The sequence below is a fragment of the Tauraco erythrolophus genome, chromosome 2 (genome assembly GCF_009769465.1).
Source record: "Tauraco erythrolophus isolate bTauEry1 chromosome 2, bTauEry1.pri, whole genome shotgun sequence".
In the NCBI taxonomy this organism is placed as follows: domain Eukaryota; kingdom Metazoa; phylum Chordata; class Aves; order Musophagiformes; family Musophagidae; genus Tauraco; species Tauraco erythrolophus.
The window spans coordinates 44761699-44779764 of NC_141466.1; the positions used below are offsets into that span (position 1 = coordinate 44761699).

The 18066-nt window shown below is 35.3% G+C and overlaps 1 protein-coding gene across 2 annotated transcripts in view; it reads left to right on the top strand.

Moving 5' to 3' along the window:
* COL21A1 (collagen type XXI alpha 1 chain) overlaps positions 1 to 17224 on the top strand; it is a 91673-nt gene extending 74449 nt beyond the window's left edge. For both annotated transcript variants that reach the window (XM_086608315.1, XM_086608316.1), the window contains 11 exons: positions 1020 to 1073; positions 2369 to 2422; positions 2934 to 3005; positions 7546 to 7581; positions 8286 to 8330; positions 10405 to 10437; positions 13948 to 14094; positions 14192 to 14246; positions 14531 to 14731; positions 16212 to 16289; positions 17037 to 17224. In XM_086608315.1, the coding sequence (XP_086464441.1) occupies positions 1020 to 1073; positions 2369 to 2422; positions 2934 to 3005; positions 7546 to 7581; positions 8286 to 8330; positions 10405 to 10437; positions 13948 to 14094; positions 14192 to 14246; positions 14531 to 14731; positions 16212 to 16289; positions 17037 to 17224 (963 nt within the window). The remainder of the gene's footprint in view (positions 1 to 1019; positions 1074 to 2368; positions 2423 to 2933; positions 3006 to 7545; positions 7582 to 8285; positions 8331 to 10404; positions 10438 to 13947; positions 14095 to 14191; positions 14247 to 14530; positions 14732 to 16211; positions 16290 to 17036) is intronic.
* The last annotated feature ends 842 nt before the right edge of the window (positions 17225 to 18066 follow it).

Sequence of the window (18066 nt, forward strand, 5' to 3'; positions counted from 1 at the left end):
GTAGAACAAAGACAACTAAACATGTCTTTATCAACACATTTCCATGAAAGGAGTCCAAGGAACTGTTTTGGCAATGCTCTGGCTTTGTAAATGTGCTCAAGTGTCGTAATCTGAAATGACAGAAGCTGTTGGGTTCTTGAATGAACAGTTCAATCCTGAAGATTCTGCAGAAGGTGCAAAGGTGTGGCCTAACTGCTCCCAATAAATCTCCACAAAGTTTACAAAAGAAGGCAACCTTTGAGGGATGCACAGTCAGAAAGAAGGAAAAGAGTTATGAAATGCCACATATACTTTTCATAGAATCATAGAATCATAGAATGGTTAGGGCTGGAAGGGACCTTCAAAGGTCATCTAGTCCAACCCCCCTGCAAGGAACAGGGATATCTCCAACTAGATCAGGTTGCTCAGGGCCTTGTCCAACCTGGCCTTGAACGTCTCCAGGGATGGAGCATCCACCACCTCTCTGGGCAACCTGTTCCAGTGTTCTACCACTCTCATAGTAAAAAATTTTTTCCTAATATCCAACCTGAACCTACCTCCCTCTATTTTAAAACCATTACCCCTTGTCCTATCATAACTGGCCCTCCTGAACAGCCTCTCCCCATCTTTCCTGTAGGCCCCCTTGGTTTTGGGAATCCTAAATGGAAACTAAGGAACTCGTGTGTCACTTTCGATTATAGCTAAGGACATGTGAAAGATATGTTAAAGATTAGATCACACAGACAGGGTTTTGAGTTGCAGAAGTTTTTATCTCAGGAGTATTTCATGACAGTGCTGTGCATTTTTTTTTTCCATTGACGGTAGCCCTTCCTTAGGCCATAGAAGGTCTAAATAATTCACTGTTCTGTATCAGCGCTACAGCCTGTAGAGTAATATGATGAAAGACATTATATTTCCCATCCTATTTATTTCACTATAGAAATAGAATAATAATGCTAATAATACTAATACACTATAATGAAGCAATTATTCCTCTAGCTTAGTACAGAAATGTCTCTGCCTTTTTCACAAATAAATAGGGTTTGATGGGACCAGAAGGCTCGTTTGGTCTACCTGGAGCTCCTGGGCCTAAGGTAAGTGTGTTAATTTATTTATGACTTTGATAAATGACTGCTTTATAGATGACAAAATGCCAGGATTTTGCAGCTAATTTTTTTGTATATTGAATATTGGTGAGTAGCTATATGATTTTTCCTATATTACCTTATATGATAGTTCAGTCTCAAGAGAGCTTAATATAGCTCAGTAAATGGTGCCTGTCATCCCATGAGGTTTGGAACAATTGCAGAAATAGTCGTGAGACTTTGTTTCAGCTTCACAGTCCTGGAAAATGTTCTGCAATGCTGGGAGCCAGATAATTCTCAGTATACATCAGAACTTTCTGCCCATGTTACATTTATTTATATTTTAATTGTATTAAATAGTGTTACGTGCTGCTTTTTCCACCCAAGGAGCCAAATTTATTTCAGATGTAACTTTGATTGCACTGCAGCTACAGCAAGAATTAATTTGACCCATGCACTCAGAAACTAAAATAGATACTCTAGATCCAGATCCATTAGTATAACCTTTTAATTTAATCCAAGATGATTTTTGGGCGGTGAGCACTGAATGGTATGTCCTAGAGAATATGTAGGAATATACAATCCATTTCCTGAACTTTGTACTTACATTTAGCTCCATTTCCACTCGTACATTATTTTATATCCAAAAGTACCTTTGTATTTATTTAAAATTGTATACTGAAGGTAACATTTCTTAAAGTGGTCAATGTTTGCTATGGTCAAGAAGATTGAATACCTATGAAATGACTGAAAATTAATGACCTGTATTTTAATTTGTGAAAAATGCTTTTATTTTGTTTATATCTCTCATTCAGAATATAAGCTGATTCTTTCAGAACCATTCTTAATAAGCTCATTCTTACAGAAGAATGTCATGAAGTCATCAATAATTCTTAGATTTTAATGATAATCCACATGCTGAATATAGGCCTAATTTCATAGGCTACAATATAAACACACAAAGAAGTATTTTGACTCAAACAAGTAAGAGGATTCTCAGAGTTTTACTAAATAAGATGGTGAAAACCTGAAGTCAGTACACACAAACATGGTATGACTGGGCAAGGGAAGGGACAGGTGAGCAGAGGCTGGCAGATCGTGTTTTGTCGTCAGTATCTTATCTTTCCTGAGAGTAAGTTGAAACTTCAAGTTTCCTGTAAGGAACCAGAACTTTAGCCTTTCATTGCCTACCTGCGCCTAATTTTAAGATCCAACTTCCCAGTAGTGTCTGTTTATGTTTGCCAGTCATACTACATGTGACAAACATGTTGATTTATCAGCCACACTCTTCAATTGTTATATAGGGTGATAAAGGCGAACCTGGAATACAGGGGAAACCAGGATCATCAGGAGCCAAGGTAAATATGAATCTGGAAGTATTCTAGTTAAAGAAGGGACTGATTTACTTTTCCACAATTTACTGATTTTCCATGACTTTCCATGACTATTTGCAAGGCAGTTTGTTTCAAAATACAACAGTTAACATAAAATTGCATCAGAATCCATTTGATGGCTTATTCGTACTAATATTGTACTAGATTTTAGGCAATGTAAGTTATCTGTTCATGAAGTTCAAACCTGCAAACTTTGCCATTACTTCAGACAATTTTATTTGAGTAATTTTCAAAAATCTGTATTAAAAGACAACTAAAAAAGATAGATATTGGAAAAGTGAGGTTCAGAATTAGGAGTCCCTTTTGTGGCTTCTCTGTATTCAACATACCTTCACAAATTCTCCAGACATTTCAATCATCCTCAGTTATAAAATTTAAAAATATCATAGCCAAAGCATATCATGTGACCTTGAGAAAACATGCAATATTTTTTACACACCGCGCATCACTGACACAGAACTATTGTATTACTCAGGGGGAACTAGGAGTACCAGGTGCTCCAGGTGAACCAGGCTACCCAGGCATACCCGGTACCCAGGGTATAAAGGTAAGTATTTTTTCCAGTTTTACATTAATTGTATCTTTTACTGGAAGTGCTTTTCTTATAAGTGTTCATTATTAAAGGAAGTCCCTTTTCTAAATACGTCATTAGTATTAGAGAATAATAGGTATATTTTAGAAGGCCATTCTTTAGAAAAACAATCATTTTTCTTAGAGAGGAGTGAATGGCCAAAATGGAGAAACTGTTAACATAAAATGCTATGACATAGGCATTAATGAAATTGCTATTATGAATTATAGTACATGATGGTATGATCCATGATTCTGTATTTACTTAGTCTTATATCTTATAGCAAGTGCTACATCTATAAAGTGTATTGTACAAAGTCTTTTGTGGAGCTCCCATAAGAACTGGAGCAATTAACTCTGGGCAGCGGGGCCAGATTCAGCTCAGTTAGCCTTAGCCATTGAGAGTTATCTGATCTAACCAAGCTGTCCGGGTTCACTCCATAGTTAGCTGAGAGAGTCTGAGCAAATTTAGGAGTCATTATTTCACATCTCTATACCTTTCTTTGACTATAGCTGAAGCCTAGACAGTTAGGTAAACTAAATGTTGAAATTTTAGATGGCAAAAGTTAGGTTAGATGGATTGTACTTCCACTGTACAGATTGAAAATTATTTCTTCTTTTCAGTCAAACCTATTTATTCCTGTTGCATACTAGAGTTCTCATAAAGATCATGCCTTCAAGGATCTCACCGTCCCTTGCTGCAGCCTTACATCTATCAAACACTACTATAGATGTTGTTGTGCTGAAGTTCTTCATTGCTGAAGAACTGTTTTGTGAACACGTTGTAAAATTTCGTATTAATATTTGAGTTACCTGAATAGTCATCCTTATATTTAAAGTGTAGGTATGTAGGATTTTCTGACAGTCGCATGTCTTTAAGGAGTCCCAGGTTCAAAAGATCATAGGCAATATTGTTCTTTGGTATGTTTTGAAATTCAAGCACATAGCTTTTTACAGGTCTTAAAGCTGTAATTAATATTACATTAAATGCCTTCATAAGAGATTTTCTTCAGTAAGATGACAGCGTTCTACTAAAAATCTGTGTGGTTGAAACTTCTTCATTTTGTCTCAGCCAACAAGGCAGAATTTTTTGTTTGATGGAAGCTGGAAAGCCCCTAGAATATTTCTTTTTTAAAATACTGACTTATTTTTATCTTACTATGACTTAAAGAACTCACTGGAGTGTGAACTGATTCTCTTGAGGAAAAATCAGCTATACCTTGTCTATAGAATGGGAGTTAAGAAACTGAAAATTAGAAGTAATTGCAAATCATTGCTCTTTGTGCTCTGTGGGAAACTACAAAGAACAGAGTTGTGTGTTCTAGATGATGTTTTTTCAGGATGATACCTTTCTTCTGTATAACTTCACCAAGAAACAGAGAAAGACCAGGAATTTATAGTTTACATATGCTATTTGGCAAATTTATGTGAAGGAAACACTACATGTTTATTTGAAACAGCTGGGGAAAAAATATTCACTGTAATCTTCAATAGCGTGATTTGAGAAGTTCAGGGTTGAACACCTGTCAGCTCTCATGGTTCGAAAGTGATTGAAGTCAAATTAGTTCCATTGCTGTGAATTAGTTAATTGTAACTGAAGCTCTGAGTTGCATCCATTACATTTTTAGTCTAAATTTTAATTAAGATTTCTTTATTCTGGACACTTTTAAAGCAGTAATATGTGCATCTTGAAAATTAAATTTTTCATTGCTTTTCCAGATAATGAATACTGCTGTAACTTTCATTATTATGCCCTATTTTTATGGAAAAGCATGATGATTTTTAATTTTTTTTACAGCGAGTTTCTTAATTAGCATATATGAGTATAAAGCTTATTTTATTGTTATACTATTTCTTTGGAGCAATATAAGTGATCTGATGTCATGTAACATATAGACTTATTTCCTTAGGATATAACTATAACTAACAAGCTTTACCTGCAGCTATTCAAACTAAATATGTATTCAAACAACAAGTTGTTGAGGCTAAAAATGTTGCTAGATTTGCTATCAGCACAAATTTAATAATTAAATGTAAATTTTAAATTTTAATATTACTTTTACATTAAATAAACACAAATTAATTTTAAATTTTAAATTATATGTAAACTGGTTTAATAATAACTTCAAATTCAAATATATAGGAAAAAAACCCATAAAAATAAATGAAGTGTGTTTAGGTAATGTATCTGACACTTATGTTGGAATTGTAGCAATGTTTCCTGGGAAATATCGGAGTCTCCACTAGGGCAAAAATTCCTCCATTACATGTTCAAATTATAGATTTCAGAATAAACACGAAATCCTGTAAAAGCAAGGGAAGCTCAGGCAAGGTGTCAGATAGAAATAAGCAGTTAGAAAAAAATGATAATGCATCTGTGTAGTATTACCAGAAATGTAGAGGACTACCTTTTGAAGGACGAAGCCCTTCATATAAAGACATTAGAGAAATAGAGTTGAATCAAGTACTTCACTGTGGAAAAAAAGATGGAAGTGTAAAGAAGCAGTAAGTTAGGAGTGTGGTGTTATATTTAAAGTTTTATGAAAATTCTATGCAGAAATATTCCACTAGACTTCAGCTTCTGCTCCAGAGGGGCACAGGTTTCCTGTATGTTCACTGTCATATATACCAGCCATATGTGCATGTCTTAGGTGTGCTAGAGTATTTCAGATGTTAGTAAACACATATAGGGATGCCTTGGGTTTCCTAGAGCATCTTAAATATCTATGTTTAGACAAATGAAGCAAGCCCCTGGTCAATGGAGGCTGTAGAATGATCCAAATTTAGATGATAGTATCTCAGCTAAATTAAATAATAGAACCTGAGTTCCGTTTTCTGAGACAAGATGTAGAAAACATAGTCTTCTGACCAGTTTCAAAGTGGTGATTTTCAGAGAACATAAGGACAAAGATTTCCTGGCTTAAGTCTTTCAAAATGTACTGAAGCCCAATGGAAGAGTGACTTGACTTGATAGTTAAAATAGTTTGATTAGTTTCATTATCACTATATATTCAGTTTTTGTATCTAAGATTCAAGTAAGGTACATGTACCAAGACAGTAATACTGATTTTAAGAAGGGAGATTTTGTTAACATTTATGGAACTGCTCTAAATTTTAAACTGAAGAAGCTTTTGCAAATGTCACTGTTCATTTTATATGAAGATGCACGTCAGAATATGATGTCAGAATATAACCAGATGTCGGTTCACTGGAGTTACAAATCATAAGTATAGCAAATTCTTGAATTATTCAGGAAAAAAAAGTGCAGTTTGGGCATCTGACAGTAAAAGTGAAGTCTTTCAGCTATAGCTTATTTTAAAACTTGAAACGGAACCAAATATTTTACATTCAAGTACCATACAACCAAATGCAGCTGGCATAAATACCCTCTTATGTTCTGGGATTTTTGATCAGGAAAATGTTTGCCATGGCCAAAATTTCCTCTTTACTACTGTTCAGCATTTAATTAACCATTCTCTTTTCAAAAAACAACCTAACACCACACGCTTGGCTCTTACAAGAAAACTAGCAAAACAGATCGAAAGAACTCCATCCTAATTCTTTATTAAATGCAGTTTTACATACCCCTCACAGATCTGTGTTTTGTTTCATGAGTTGCTATGTTCTCAGCCCAACACTTTGATTCGTGCCTATTTCAGCAGAGTCACACAGATTTAAGAGGTGAGAGGTAAGACTTAAGGCAGGAGCCATCTCCCATAACTTTGAGTTTCCTTTTCAGTCAGTGAAGAGAGTTATGCATGTTCTGGGAGTGTATATTTTATACCTCTTTTGTTAATTGACATGCATAGTTTTCAAGAGCTGCCTGTTTCTCTCCAGTGTCAGTTAGATGATGTTCAGACAACTTGTTAAACCTTGCAAGTACCATTTGCACCATCTGATTGCCAATCACCCCACTGATGTTTCTTTACTATAAACATTTCAATGAAAGTCAAAAGGAGTGAGTGGAAGTGGAACTTAGTCCTTACACAGTTTTGATTAAATTTAATTACTTTTTTTCCTTCTGATTTAAAAAAATATTTTTTCTTTGTGTCATGTGTAGCTTCTGCCTTCAATGGGTTTATAGCTAAGTGTTAACAGAATTATTTATGCTCTATTCTCTGTGGGTGAAGGCAAGTGTAATTAGTGATTGGCATTTAATCCATCAGAAATACTGCACCCTCACCTACCTACATCCTTTCCACTCCCATGCACTAGGTGGATAAAATCCTGCTGGATTTGCCACCTCATTATGCTGTATTTCTTAATGTTATCTTGTTATATGAGTATCCACTTTTCTTTTTGATAGCTTTTTCTATGATAGATTCCCTTCTTAGTATAACCTTCTGTACTTTTCTCAGTGTTAGCAGACATGGGGATAAAGTGATTTATTTTCATTCAGTGTAAATAAAAGCTATTAGATGCTTCTCTTGTATTTACTGTGTTCATTTAAAACACAGACTATACGTCTTTGAGATGAGTCATGTTACGATGGAGAATTTTCTTCTAATATTTTACAGGGGGACAAAGGAAACCAAGGTGAAAGTGGTACCCAGGTATATCAACTTTGTTTCTAATGAAATCATCTGGCATCACTATTAATACAAGTCTTAGGTGTTAATTCAGGAGCTGTTTTTTAAGATTAAGATCCACAGAAGGTTTACTTGAAGAGTAGCAGCAGTGAGCCCTAACTCTTCTTCAAGGAAGACTGCCCAGTATGAATTTCCAGCTCTGTTTCTGGGGCTGAGCAGACTATTGACATTTGGTGCAGAGCTGTGTGGTCCTGGGAATGGTGTGGGCTTGGAAATGGTGTGGGCTCAGGAATGTTGATTATGCTGCTGCCCCAAAGGGCTGGGATATGACCCAGCACTGTCCCAGGATGGATTCTGTCCCTGCCTGCCCCAGGCACTGTGGGATCACATAAAGTGATCATAGTCAAAGTAACGCCATCTGGCCTCTGCCTACCTACTGTATTATAACAAGTGGGATTTTCCTCCTTGTTATCTAAAAGTCATGGAAATACCTAGAAGAAAGTGTCGTATCACTACTCAGATCCTAACTTGACTCCTCTGTGTTCAGAGTAGAAATCGTATCCTTCTGCACAGTTTCTGCTCTGAACTCTTGAAGAGTAACTTTACAGATTGATTTGGCCTGGTTTAGGATGCGATTTTTGGGTTTACATCTTTGTGTTATTTTTGATAGTTTAATTACACCTCCCATATAAATGTATATTTTAAGAAAATGTGCTTCTTTTCTGAAGGGACTGAAAGGAGAAAAAGGAAGACAAGGAAATCCAGGCTTACAGGTACTGTTAAAATAGTGGCCCTAGTTCAAGAGAGCCATGATTCCTATTTGTTTCTTAAGATTACTTCCATCATATGGATAGTTCTTTTCATCAGGTGAGATATGTTTGTGTATAACATGATTACATGGTTATATTAATTACCTCTTAAACAACCTTAGTATTTTTAAAATAACAAATACAACAAATATAGAGAAGATAGAGCCACACTTTTCTCTGTACAGTGGAAGGATGAGAGGAAATAGATATGTGTTGGAGCGCAGGAAATCCCAACTTGATATATGGGAAAAGCATTTTGCTTTGAGGGTGGTCAGACACTGGAGTGGGCTGCTCACAGAGATAGTGGCAAACCTGTCTGGACAGGGCATTGAGCAACCTACTGTAGCTGGATCAGTTCTGAAAAGGCAGATGAACCCATGGAGATCCCTTCCAACCTACATGTTTCTGTGATTCTGGGATATTAGATCTTGAGAAACAGACAAGAAGTACATTTTTCTGGATTATTTTATTAACTCCTTAATTACGGAAAATTTTCATGAAACAATTGTAAACAATATAAAAATACAGATAACAGCACATAGTGGCTTTTGTGTAAAGATTTGAAGAGTGATGCTTGAGATGTTAAGATTTTGCATGTACTGTGCTACACTTTCATGTAGGTCATTACCTCCTAGACTATACTGGGAGTAATTATTGACATCTTCTGTACTCGTAAATTACAGATGTTTCCTGTTTCAGCTGCAAATCAGTGAGATCCAGTTGTTTCTCCTTAACTCTGGGCCAATGTATTCTGATTGTGTCATAGTTGGCTATCTTGTTATGTCACAGAAAATAACTGTTAGTATTTATAAATACTCGTTAACTACATAGTCTATGTCCTGTCTAAACAGAGAAGTATTTGTTAGAGGTACATATCTAAAACTAGACTTGGAAGGAAGTCGCAAGTTGCTTTTTTCAGAATTACGACATCGATACAGCTGTCTGTCTAGCCAGAAGGAGCTGATTCCAGCAGAGCATGGGCAGGAGATCTAGATGGAATGTTAGCCTAGTTTTATCACTCTCAGGGGTACGTACGTTGACAGGAGTTCGGTAGTAAAGCTGAGCAGATATTTTTGAAAAGAAATAATTTAAACTAAAAGGCCCATCATTGTTTTTAACCAAATGTAATGTCGTATTCTAACATTTTACAAATTAAACTTTCTGATTTTCCCTTTCGGAAATAACGGACAAATTTTTCATCTATTTATTATTTTAATCATAAGGTAAAACAAAGTGATAGTGAAAGAAAACTTTTTTTTTTTTTAAGGTAGAATGATGCAACTGAATTGCTGTTACTTGCTTTTTGGTTTTGGAGAAAGCTGAAAAAATAATACAGGCTTGGTCTAAAATTGTTTCCCATGCTAATCTAGTTTGGTCAGCAACCAACAAATCAGTCATTCAAATATTTCTGGTAGATATCGCTAGGTCCTTCCAAGATTTCTCAAGACTCCAAGACATCTCAAAGATACAATACAGATTCCGTTCTTCATAAGAGTGTACCAGAAAAGTGAAAAAGCCTGCACTGAACTGCCGTCTTGCCCTGGAACTTAATTATCAATAGGACCATTGAACCATGTGGCAGAAATTACACTGAAACCATTTGCCAACATGCAAAATCTGGCTTACAAACTGAGTTTGTATAGCAAAGGCTCTGAACTTGAGTTCTGTCTAGTAAGACAGTATTAAACAAGTAGGATCAGGAGTTTCCTTTTGCTAGAACACAAAATTTGTAGGGTGAATAAAGTTTTGTCTATATGTCTATATTATGTCTTATTTGTTTATAATATGTATGATGTATTTCCAACTTCCTTTTAGGTATATGGTAGTAAAAGTACTAAAGTGTTAGTTCACCATGATACACATTTTTCATCCTTATATGCAGTTTGATTTTTTTTTTGTACAAATAGGAATCATAGAATCTTTAAAAATGGACATTTGTGATTGATTATTGAAAAAAAAGGACAAAAAAAATATTTTTTGATTACAAGTAATTTGACTCAACTTTTTTTTTTTTTTTTTTTTACATTAATTCCTAAAGGGGGTAGAAGGATTGATTGGAGAACGAGGAGAGGTAAGTATTTTGTAGTGACAAATATAGCATTACAAAATTGTTCCATTTTTTTCTGCACAGTATGTGATCTGTAAAATGCATATTTATAGTCTTATTTCTGTATTCACATGTCTATAAGCAATAGAAGATAAATGAATTGAGAAATATTGGAAAAGAGCAAGAAGTATTAGTTAAGAAGAGACATAGCGAAATATACATTTCGTTAAATGAAAGATTAAAGAAAAAATTAAAGCCAAGTATATACTTTTAAGAGAATTAAAGAACCAACCAAACAAACAAAAGGAGAAGGAGCTGGTTGAAGAAAGCAAATAATTAAAGAAAAAATCTAGAGATTCTAAGTTATTTGAAAGGTAAAAATATATTGACAAAAGAATGCAGAATACTTCATCAAAACGATCCATATTGTGCAGCAGCAGCTGATAATAGCAGGGCAGGACACGAAGAAGATCCATCTTTTTGTATACCTTCACTCTTTTTAGCAATCAACAAATTAGGGGCATTTAAGCTGGATATCAAGACCATTTAATTTAATGTCAGTCTAGAATTTGCCTAATTCCTTTTGTACTATGCGGATACACTGTACTTTCAGCTTCCATGGAAGTCTGTGGTAAGGATTTCCACGGCTGAGCTATTTGTCTTGTGTGTTTTGCCTCACTAGTGAGGCACGCTTTGTGTGCCTTTATTTCAAAGCTAATGAAAAGGAATCTAGTGAAGCCTTTAGAAAGATTTTTTGTTTTGTTTTAGAGGATTCTGTCTCTGAGACTGACTCAGAAAGCGTGGGGCAGCATTCTTTCTCTCTGCTACTAAGTTTTTACAGGAATAATTCAACTCAGCCTGAAACTTGAGGGGCATAAGGGGAAGCCTGCTTGGACTGCTCTTGGTCTGTCAGAAACTGCGTTTGTTGCTCCCCAGGATATTTTTAGAAGTCCCATCTTTTTTTTTTTCCTCTTGTTTTTGACTCCTGTGTATATATTTATGGCCAGACTTTTTAATCTTTGTGTTGCATGTTGTTTAGAAGTTGATATTTAAAAGAATAAATTTATTCCAATATTTAGTGAAATCAGGGTACGCACTGTCCCATTAATATCGTTCTCCTTTAACTTTAGTTAAAGATTGCTGTGTTCAGCCCTTTTTCATTAAAACATTATTGCCCTTATCAATGACTGGACATATTCATTGACAGCTCAATTCTGATAATTAAATAATTTTATGCGTATAAACATATAAATTGCTCTATAGGATGCTGTGGTTCTTTGAAATACTTAAAATTACAGTTTGGCTTATAGGTGTTTTGCTAAGTGATTGCCAAAATTGGTAAAAGATTCCTTGTATACTATTAACTAGCCTCTTTAAATATTGTAAATCCTGGTAATAATATATTTCTTCTGAATAATCATTTTAATAATACTCTTACTATACACTCAGATATAATGATATCATTGTGTTTACTTATACAGCCTATAAATTTAATTTATTTTCTATTTTTATAAAATATGTTTTCTTTTGTTAGACTCTGACTCCTCAGTAAAAACTTTCTTCAGTCTGAAATTCTCAGCACTTACTGAGCTCTTTTCCTTTTTTCTGTTTTCTTTGCCAATAGCAAGGGTCAACAAACAAGGCCACACATGGGATGTGGCTGAGAATTACCAGACCAAGATATACTGCAGAAAATGTTCCCTCAGCAGTTTTATTTGCTTTTTGGCAAGTTCTGCAGGTGGTTGTGCTGATGCTTCCAACGTTTTGTCCTGGTGTTTTTATACTGGCTTCTTGCCTGTAATGTTTTTCTACAATAGATGCCATTTTCCCGGTATTTCACTGGTTCTTAATGCTTTCTAGCCCCTTTAACATTTAGTCCAAATAAATCAACTTACAAGTCAGATGTCTTTTATATAAACATAGTCCATAGCTGTAAAAGTAATTAAAATTAAAATAAATAACTTCTAGCTACAAGAACAGCATGCTTTTCAGAGCCCAGCACATATAGCTTCTAGTATAGCCACAGTCAGCTACATATGCTCCATATGTTTATCTCGGAGCCTTGCTGACTCTGTTAAATGAAAAAAACATCTGTAATTATGTAATAGAAATGAACAAGTACAAATCTACTTGGTATAACTAAGTATCAATTCTCTATGACTGCAAGATTCAAGTTGTCAGTATCAAGAAAATAAAATACAACCGTGGAAAAAGGCAGTTCTGAATTAGTGTATAACTTCTGTAGTGAGAAGAGGGTATGGACTGCTCTTCAGTTCATGCATGGCATCTTATTGGTGGACCATCTTTCCAGTACTCAGGCACCTGACTGACATCTGTCACATTTTGTCTCATTTATCTGTTTTTTTTTTAAGAGGAAAAACTACCTGCCTTATTTTAGTGGCTAGCTCTCTGCATAAAACTGAGTAATTGGATACTTAATTTGAAGCATACTATCCTGTAATAATTCATGTGGAGAACTCTGGGCATTGTTACTAACTCAGACCAAGCCAGAAAGCTTTGAATTTTTCTGATGTAAAGAATTTTGATAAGTACTATATAGAATGTTACCAAGTAAGATAAATACCATAAATTAAAATTCAGGGTAAGTCTATGAAGACTGTGTGCCTGAGTGCTTCTTAAACTTGCATTATTTACTCCAATAAATATTGTCATATATAGTAATCCTGCTGCCTTGTTTCCGTAATTCCATCTAAACCAGTTGGAAATGGCAAAAGAAAATCCTGAAGCAACTGATAACATTATGCAGAAGCTGTGCAAAAATGGAAGGAAAAAACTCATCAGGGAGCAAACATAGTATATTAACTTTAATCTTGGGCACGTACCAAATTACATTGTACTGATGTTTTATTGGCTCCAGCAAAGGGAAAGAGTTCCACTTGAACTAGTGCAGTCGGTAATTCCATACATAGAAGATACATTGCTTTGATGAAGGTATATCAAAATATTTTCCGGTATTATTTCCACTTTTCCAGTGAAGCAAATGGACTACGGTTGTTATCAATCATATGGAGAATAAATGAAGTCAGAAAAAACAACATAAAAACCGTAACTGAAATCAAACTATTTTTTTTTTCCTTTGTCTTATACACTATAGACATAGGGTAAAAGTATTTATTGTTATACTAAGTTTGTCAAGACCTCCAGTGAGCCCAGAATTCCACTTCTAATTTTTCTAGCTTTCTAAGGATTTTAATGTACTGTAACAAATTACCTAATTCTCATGAAAAAGTGAATAAAGCCTTTCCTTCCATATGTTAATACATGTTAATGGTAATTTATTTCTAGCTATATTTGGTAAATAATTGTATCTGAAACAGTTACTAAAGAATCTGAAAACTTCAGTATCTTTTAATAAAATAGATCTCATCAGTATCAAGTTAATTTTCAGTGACAACTTATATTCATTTTATGAGTATAATAAATTAATATTTTCTCAGAATGTTTGCTTGGTGCTACCAAGCTTCCAAATGGTCTGTGAAGATATAATTGACTTTTTGTTGGTTTTCATTCCAGAAAGGTGAGAAAGGAGATCCAGGCATTCGAGGCATCAATGGACAAAAAGGAGAATCCGGTATCCAGGGTTTGGTTGGACTTCCTGGTCTCAGAGGTCAGCCAGGAGATAGAGGACCCCCAGGACCACCTGGATCAGATGGAAAACCTGTATGTATAGGACCTCAAACTTGACATTTTGAATACCTTATAAACCCCAAACAAGTGCATACTTTCTGGTTTTTTAACTGTTCTCTGTTGAATTCAGGCACGAGAATTTTCAGAAGAATTTATTCGACAGGTGTGTTCAGATGTACTGAGAAGTAAGTTTGAAAGCCTCTTTACTGTTCTTTCCTTGTTTAAAGTGCTAAAGTTGTTTCCTGGTAGCTATAAAGATGCTTTCTTGAAAGCAAGATCAATATTGCTGATTTATCACTTGAGTTTCTACAGGTGTGGAAGTAGATTTCCATACTTTATGATCTTGTTTCCTAAAGATATCATATTTTCTAAAGAGAGGGAACTGTTTTTGTATTAGTGATGAGGGGACAATATTTTTATATTTTATTGTTACAACACTCTAAGCAATTTTTTATTTGAATTCTCCCAGCCCAGTTGCCTGCCATCCTCCAGAGTGGAAGGCTACAAAACTGTAACCATTGTCAATCCCAAAGCGCTTCACCAGGACTTCCAGGACCACCAGGTCCAAGAGGCCCTGAAGGCCCAAGAGGGTTTCCTGGTTTACCAGGAAACGATGGCGTTCCGGGGCTGACAGGCATCCCAGGTCGCCCTGGGGCTCGTGGAACAAGAGGTACTGTGTGCATGTGTCATGGTGTTGATGTCCTTTATGACTTTGTTTTCATCTTCCAGTTTCAAATGGGATTAGAGCAGGGTGGAGTAAGGGAATAGCTGGGTTTGTCTCACAAAGTGTAGTTGGAGACATGTTGCTCTGTGAATGTCTCAGCGCTTACGAGGAACATAGGTCTGAAGAAGACAAAATGCAAGAAGGCAACAAGATAGCTAGTGTTCAGTTCTACTATTGTTAAACTTTGGTTTGATCTTTTTAGAGAGTTCTTAGTCTCATGTAAATGTTTGAAACTGCATTTAGATTTTTTTTATTGATCAAATATGCTTAGACATGGATTTCAATGTTTCTCTGTGTATTCTGGTTTCTTTTCTTCCAAACTTCTTTGTTTATGCTATTTTAAAGAACAGTATTTATTCACTGGCTATTTACTAACTGCTACTCTGTAGGCTGATTTTTGGCATGTGACAACCTTAGTATTCTCTCTGATACCCTTTTTCTTTTTCTCTCATAAGGATTTTTACTCCTTTCTTTATGCTTTTCTTAAACATTCCAGTTTCTTTTTAGATAAGCTAAGGTTTATGCTTTCAGGTAATTCATCCATCTGAGTATTCCAGCTGATTTCTGTGATGTATTTGAAAACTTTAAGTAAAGTATGCATACATAGTCTGGAACTAGACCAAGAGACTGGATGAAGTCCATAATTTGGTAACTGGTCCCAGCAGCGCCTGCCTTTCCGATAGTATCAAAATAATCAGGAAAGCTGTATGAAATTGAGCTGACTAGTAGTGTGCCAAGGGTAGATAGGCAAACGATTGGTAAATATTTAATTTCTTTGTGACTTATTAACTGTGACCTAGCACATCAAATTCATTTTGGATGTAACGATAGTTTGTCTGTAGTACTTTTTATGATTTCATCTCCAATAGGAGAATGTGCAGTTTTCCTCTGGAGCTGACATTAACAGTTCTGGCCATTCCATAAGAGTCGGAAAAATAGATATCTGTTTCTATGAAGAAACTCAATTTATTGGGTTGTACTACTGCAAGAAAGCACATATTTTGCCCCTGTCAGTATTTCTTTGGTGAAGATTTGATTCTGCCATATGTTATTATCTATATATTCTGTATTCCACAGGGACTGTGATGAATGTCTTACACTTCCTTCATAAAGCTTCTTAAAAACTTTGCCAATGGAAAGGCAATGACAACAAATTTCGTATTTGCCCATCATCTATTCCCTTAACGCTTAGTGGCTGTCTGCTTAACAGGTGCTACATCAACTCTTAATTCAGTAGAAATTAGGATAATTTAGAACCCAGTTATACTGTGCAGGTTACAAGGAAATGCTTATTTTACATCCCATTATTTGCTTTTGGACTATTACGTTTTTTATTCAATAAGTATTATCAAATGCTGATTTCCTAAGCCGTTGGATGAAAATACTCTTCATGTGCAGAGATATACATGTGTTTGCTCTTCCACAGGACTGCCAGGGAAAAACGGTGCAAAAGGCAATCAAGGAATCGGGGTTCCTGGGATCCAAGGCCCTCCAGGACCTCCAGGTGAGGGTTGGTTCAACTGTGCAGATTCAGTGTGTGCTAATAATTTCGGAAAAGTGTGGTTTAGAAAAAACATTTATATGATTTAGAAAAACTTAGATAGTTTTTGCATATCTTAATTACCGTGTATGTTCTATGGCTAATGCCTGTCTCTCACATGCCTTTTAAATGATCATATAATACATTATTTAATATAAGACAGGTCTTGCAGATTGGTACCTGAGCTTGCTGTTTCTTGGTAGATGGATCTTGAAGTCAACCATTATCTGAAAACTGAGCCCTGATATAATCATGTGACTTGTAAACGTTGCTTAGTGCAGGAAAATGTTCTTCTGAACAGTAGTGTATTCACGCAAAATGTGAAGTCGAGCATTTGGAAGAGGTCTGAGCCTGATCCAAAGCCAGAGAAACAAATAGAAACAGGAGGACTCTGATTCATACCATGGTGGTTCCAAATTATATGATAAAAGTATAACAGCGTACTAAAGTAGATTTTTATATTTCCTTTTAAAAACTATTTTTATTTAAAGTGTTTTCCATGTGCATTTAAAAAAAATTTTAATAAGGTATCGTGTTGTGTATATAAACAAATAAGCAGTTGTAACAAGAATTATCTTTTTCAGAAAATGAAGTTTTCTTTATCTGCATACTTCACCAGAGTGGAGGGTTTGTGGGTCCATACGTGCTTTTGTTTTCATTTTAATAAAAAAAGTCTGTAATATATTTGTTTATTGCATGTGTGTCATTAAGGTCCTGAAGGTCCACCGGGTATGAGTAAGGAAGGACGTCCCGGAGAGCGTGGGCAGCCTGGTAAAGATGGAGATCGTGGCAGTCCGGGAATGCCAGGACCAGTTGGACCCCCTGGAATTTGTGACCCATCACTATGTTTTAGTGTAATTGTGGGGAGAGATCCATTTAGAAAGGGACCAAATTATTAATTTGTGATGCAATAATTTAGAGGAATAGGTATGGTGCTTGTCTTTTATGGTCTTTCAAGTCTCAGGAAGGTGACCAGCAATAATCCAATAAGCAGGAACTAAAGTACCTCTGATGTTATAAACCCAAAGGTTATACGTTCCTTTAGAAAAGAAACTCTAATAATTTTTTTATAACTTGCATCAATTGAACCTCAAGTGTTTTTTAAAGAGATCATCAATTTTAATAGGAATAAAATTAACTATAGTATTTGATATTTAGTATTTAAGTGTCCTATCATACTCCTGTTACCACTGAAGTCCTTTGCAAAATTGCTGGAGACACCACTGGGAGCAGGATTAGGCCTTAAATGGTATTGGTCGGGTATAAATTACTGTGAAATTTTTCACATGCGACTGACATATACAGTATTTGATTTTGAAAGAATGTGGCTGGCTTTGACTTCATATGTGTGTGAATCTCATTGGCTTGTGTATATTTCATATGTCATAGCTCCAAGTGTTCTGTGAGCAAAAGCATATATCAGATTTTTATAAATTAAGAGAAATATCTGGGCTTATTACAGAAGTAATATTACCTATTTTGCCATGCAACTCTTTGCTTAAAACCAAGGTGAAAGGGAAGGGCAGAACTACTGGTTCAAGAACTACTGGCCACGGTTTTGTTGAAGATGGAACTGTCAGCTGCAAAGGTCAAAAGGTTCCATGTAGGTGATTCAATTTATATGAAAATAGCATTAAAACATTGAAAAAAACAAACCCAAAACCTAGTATAGCTGATTTGTAGTTGTGATTTGACAAAAATAAAAATTAAAAAATGTTTGCCAACCCCAATGTAACAGTTC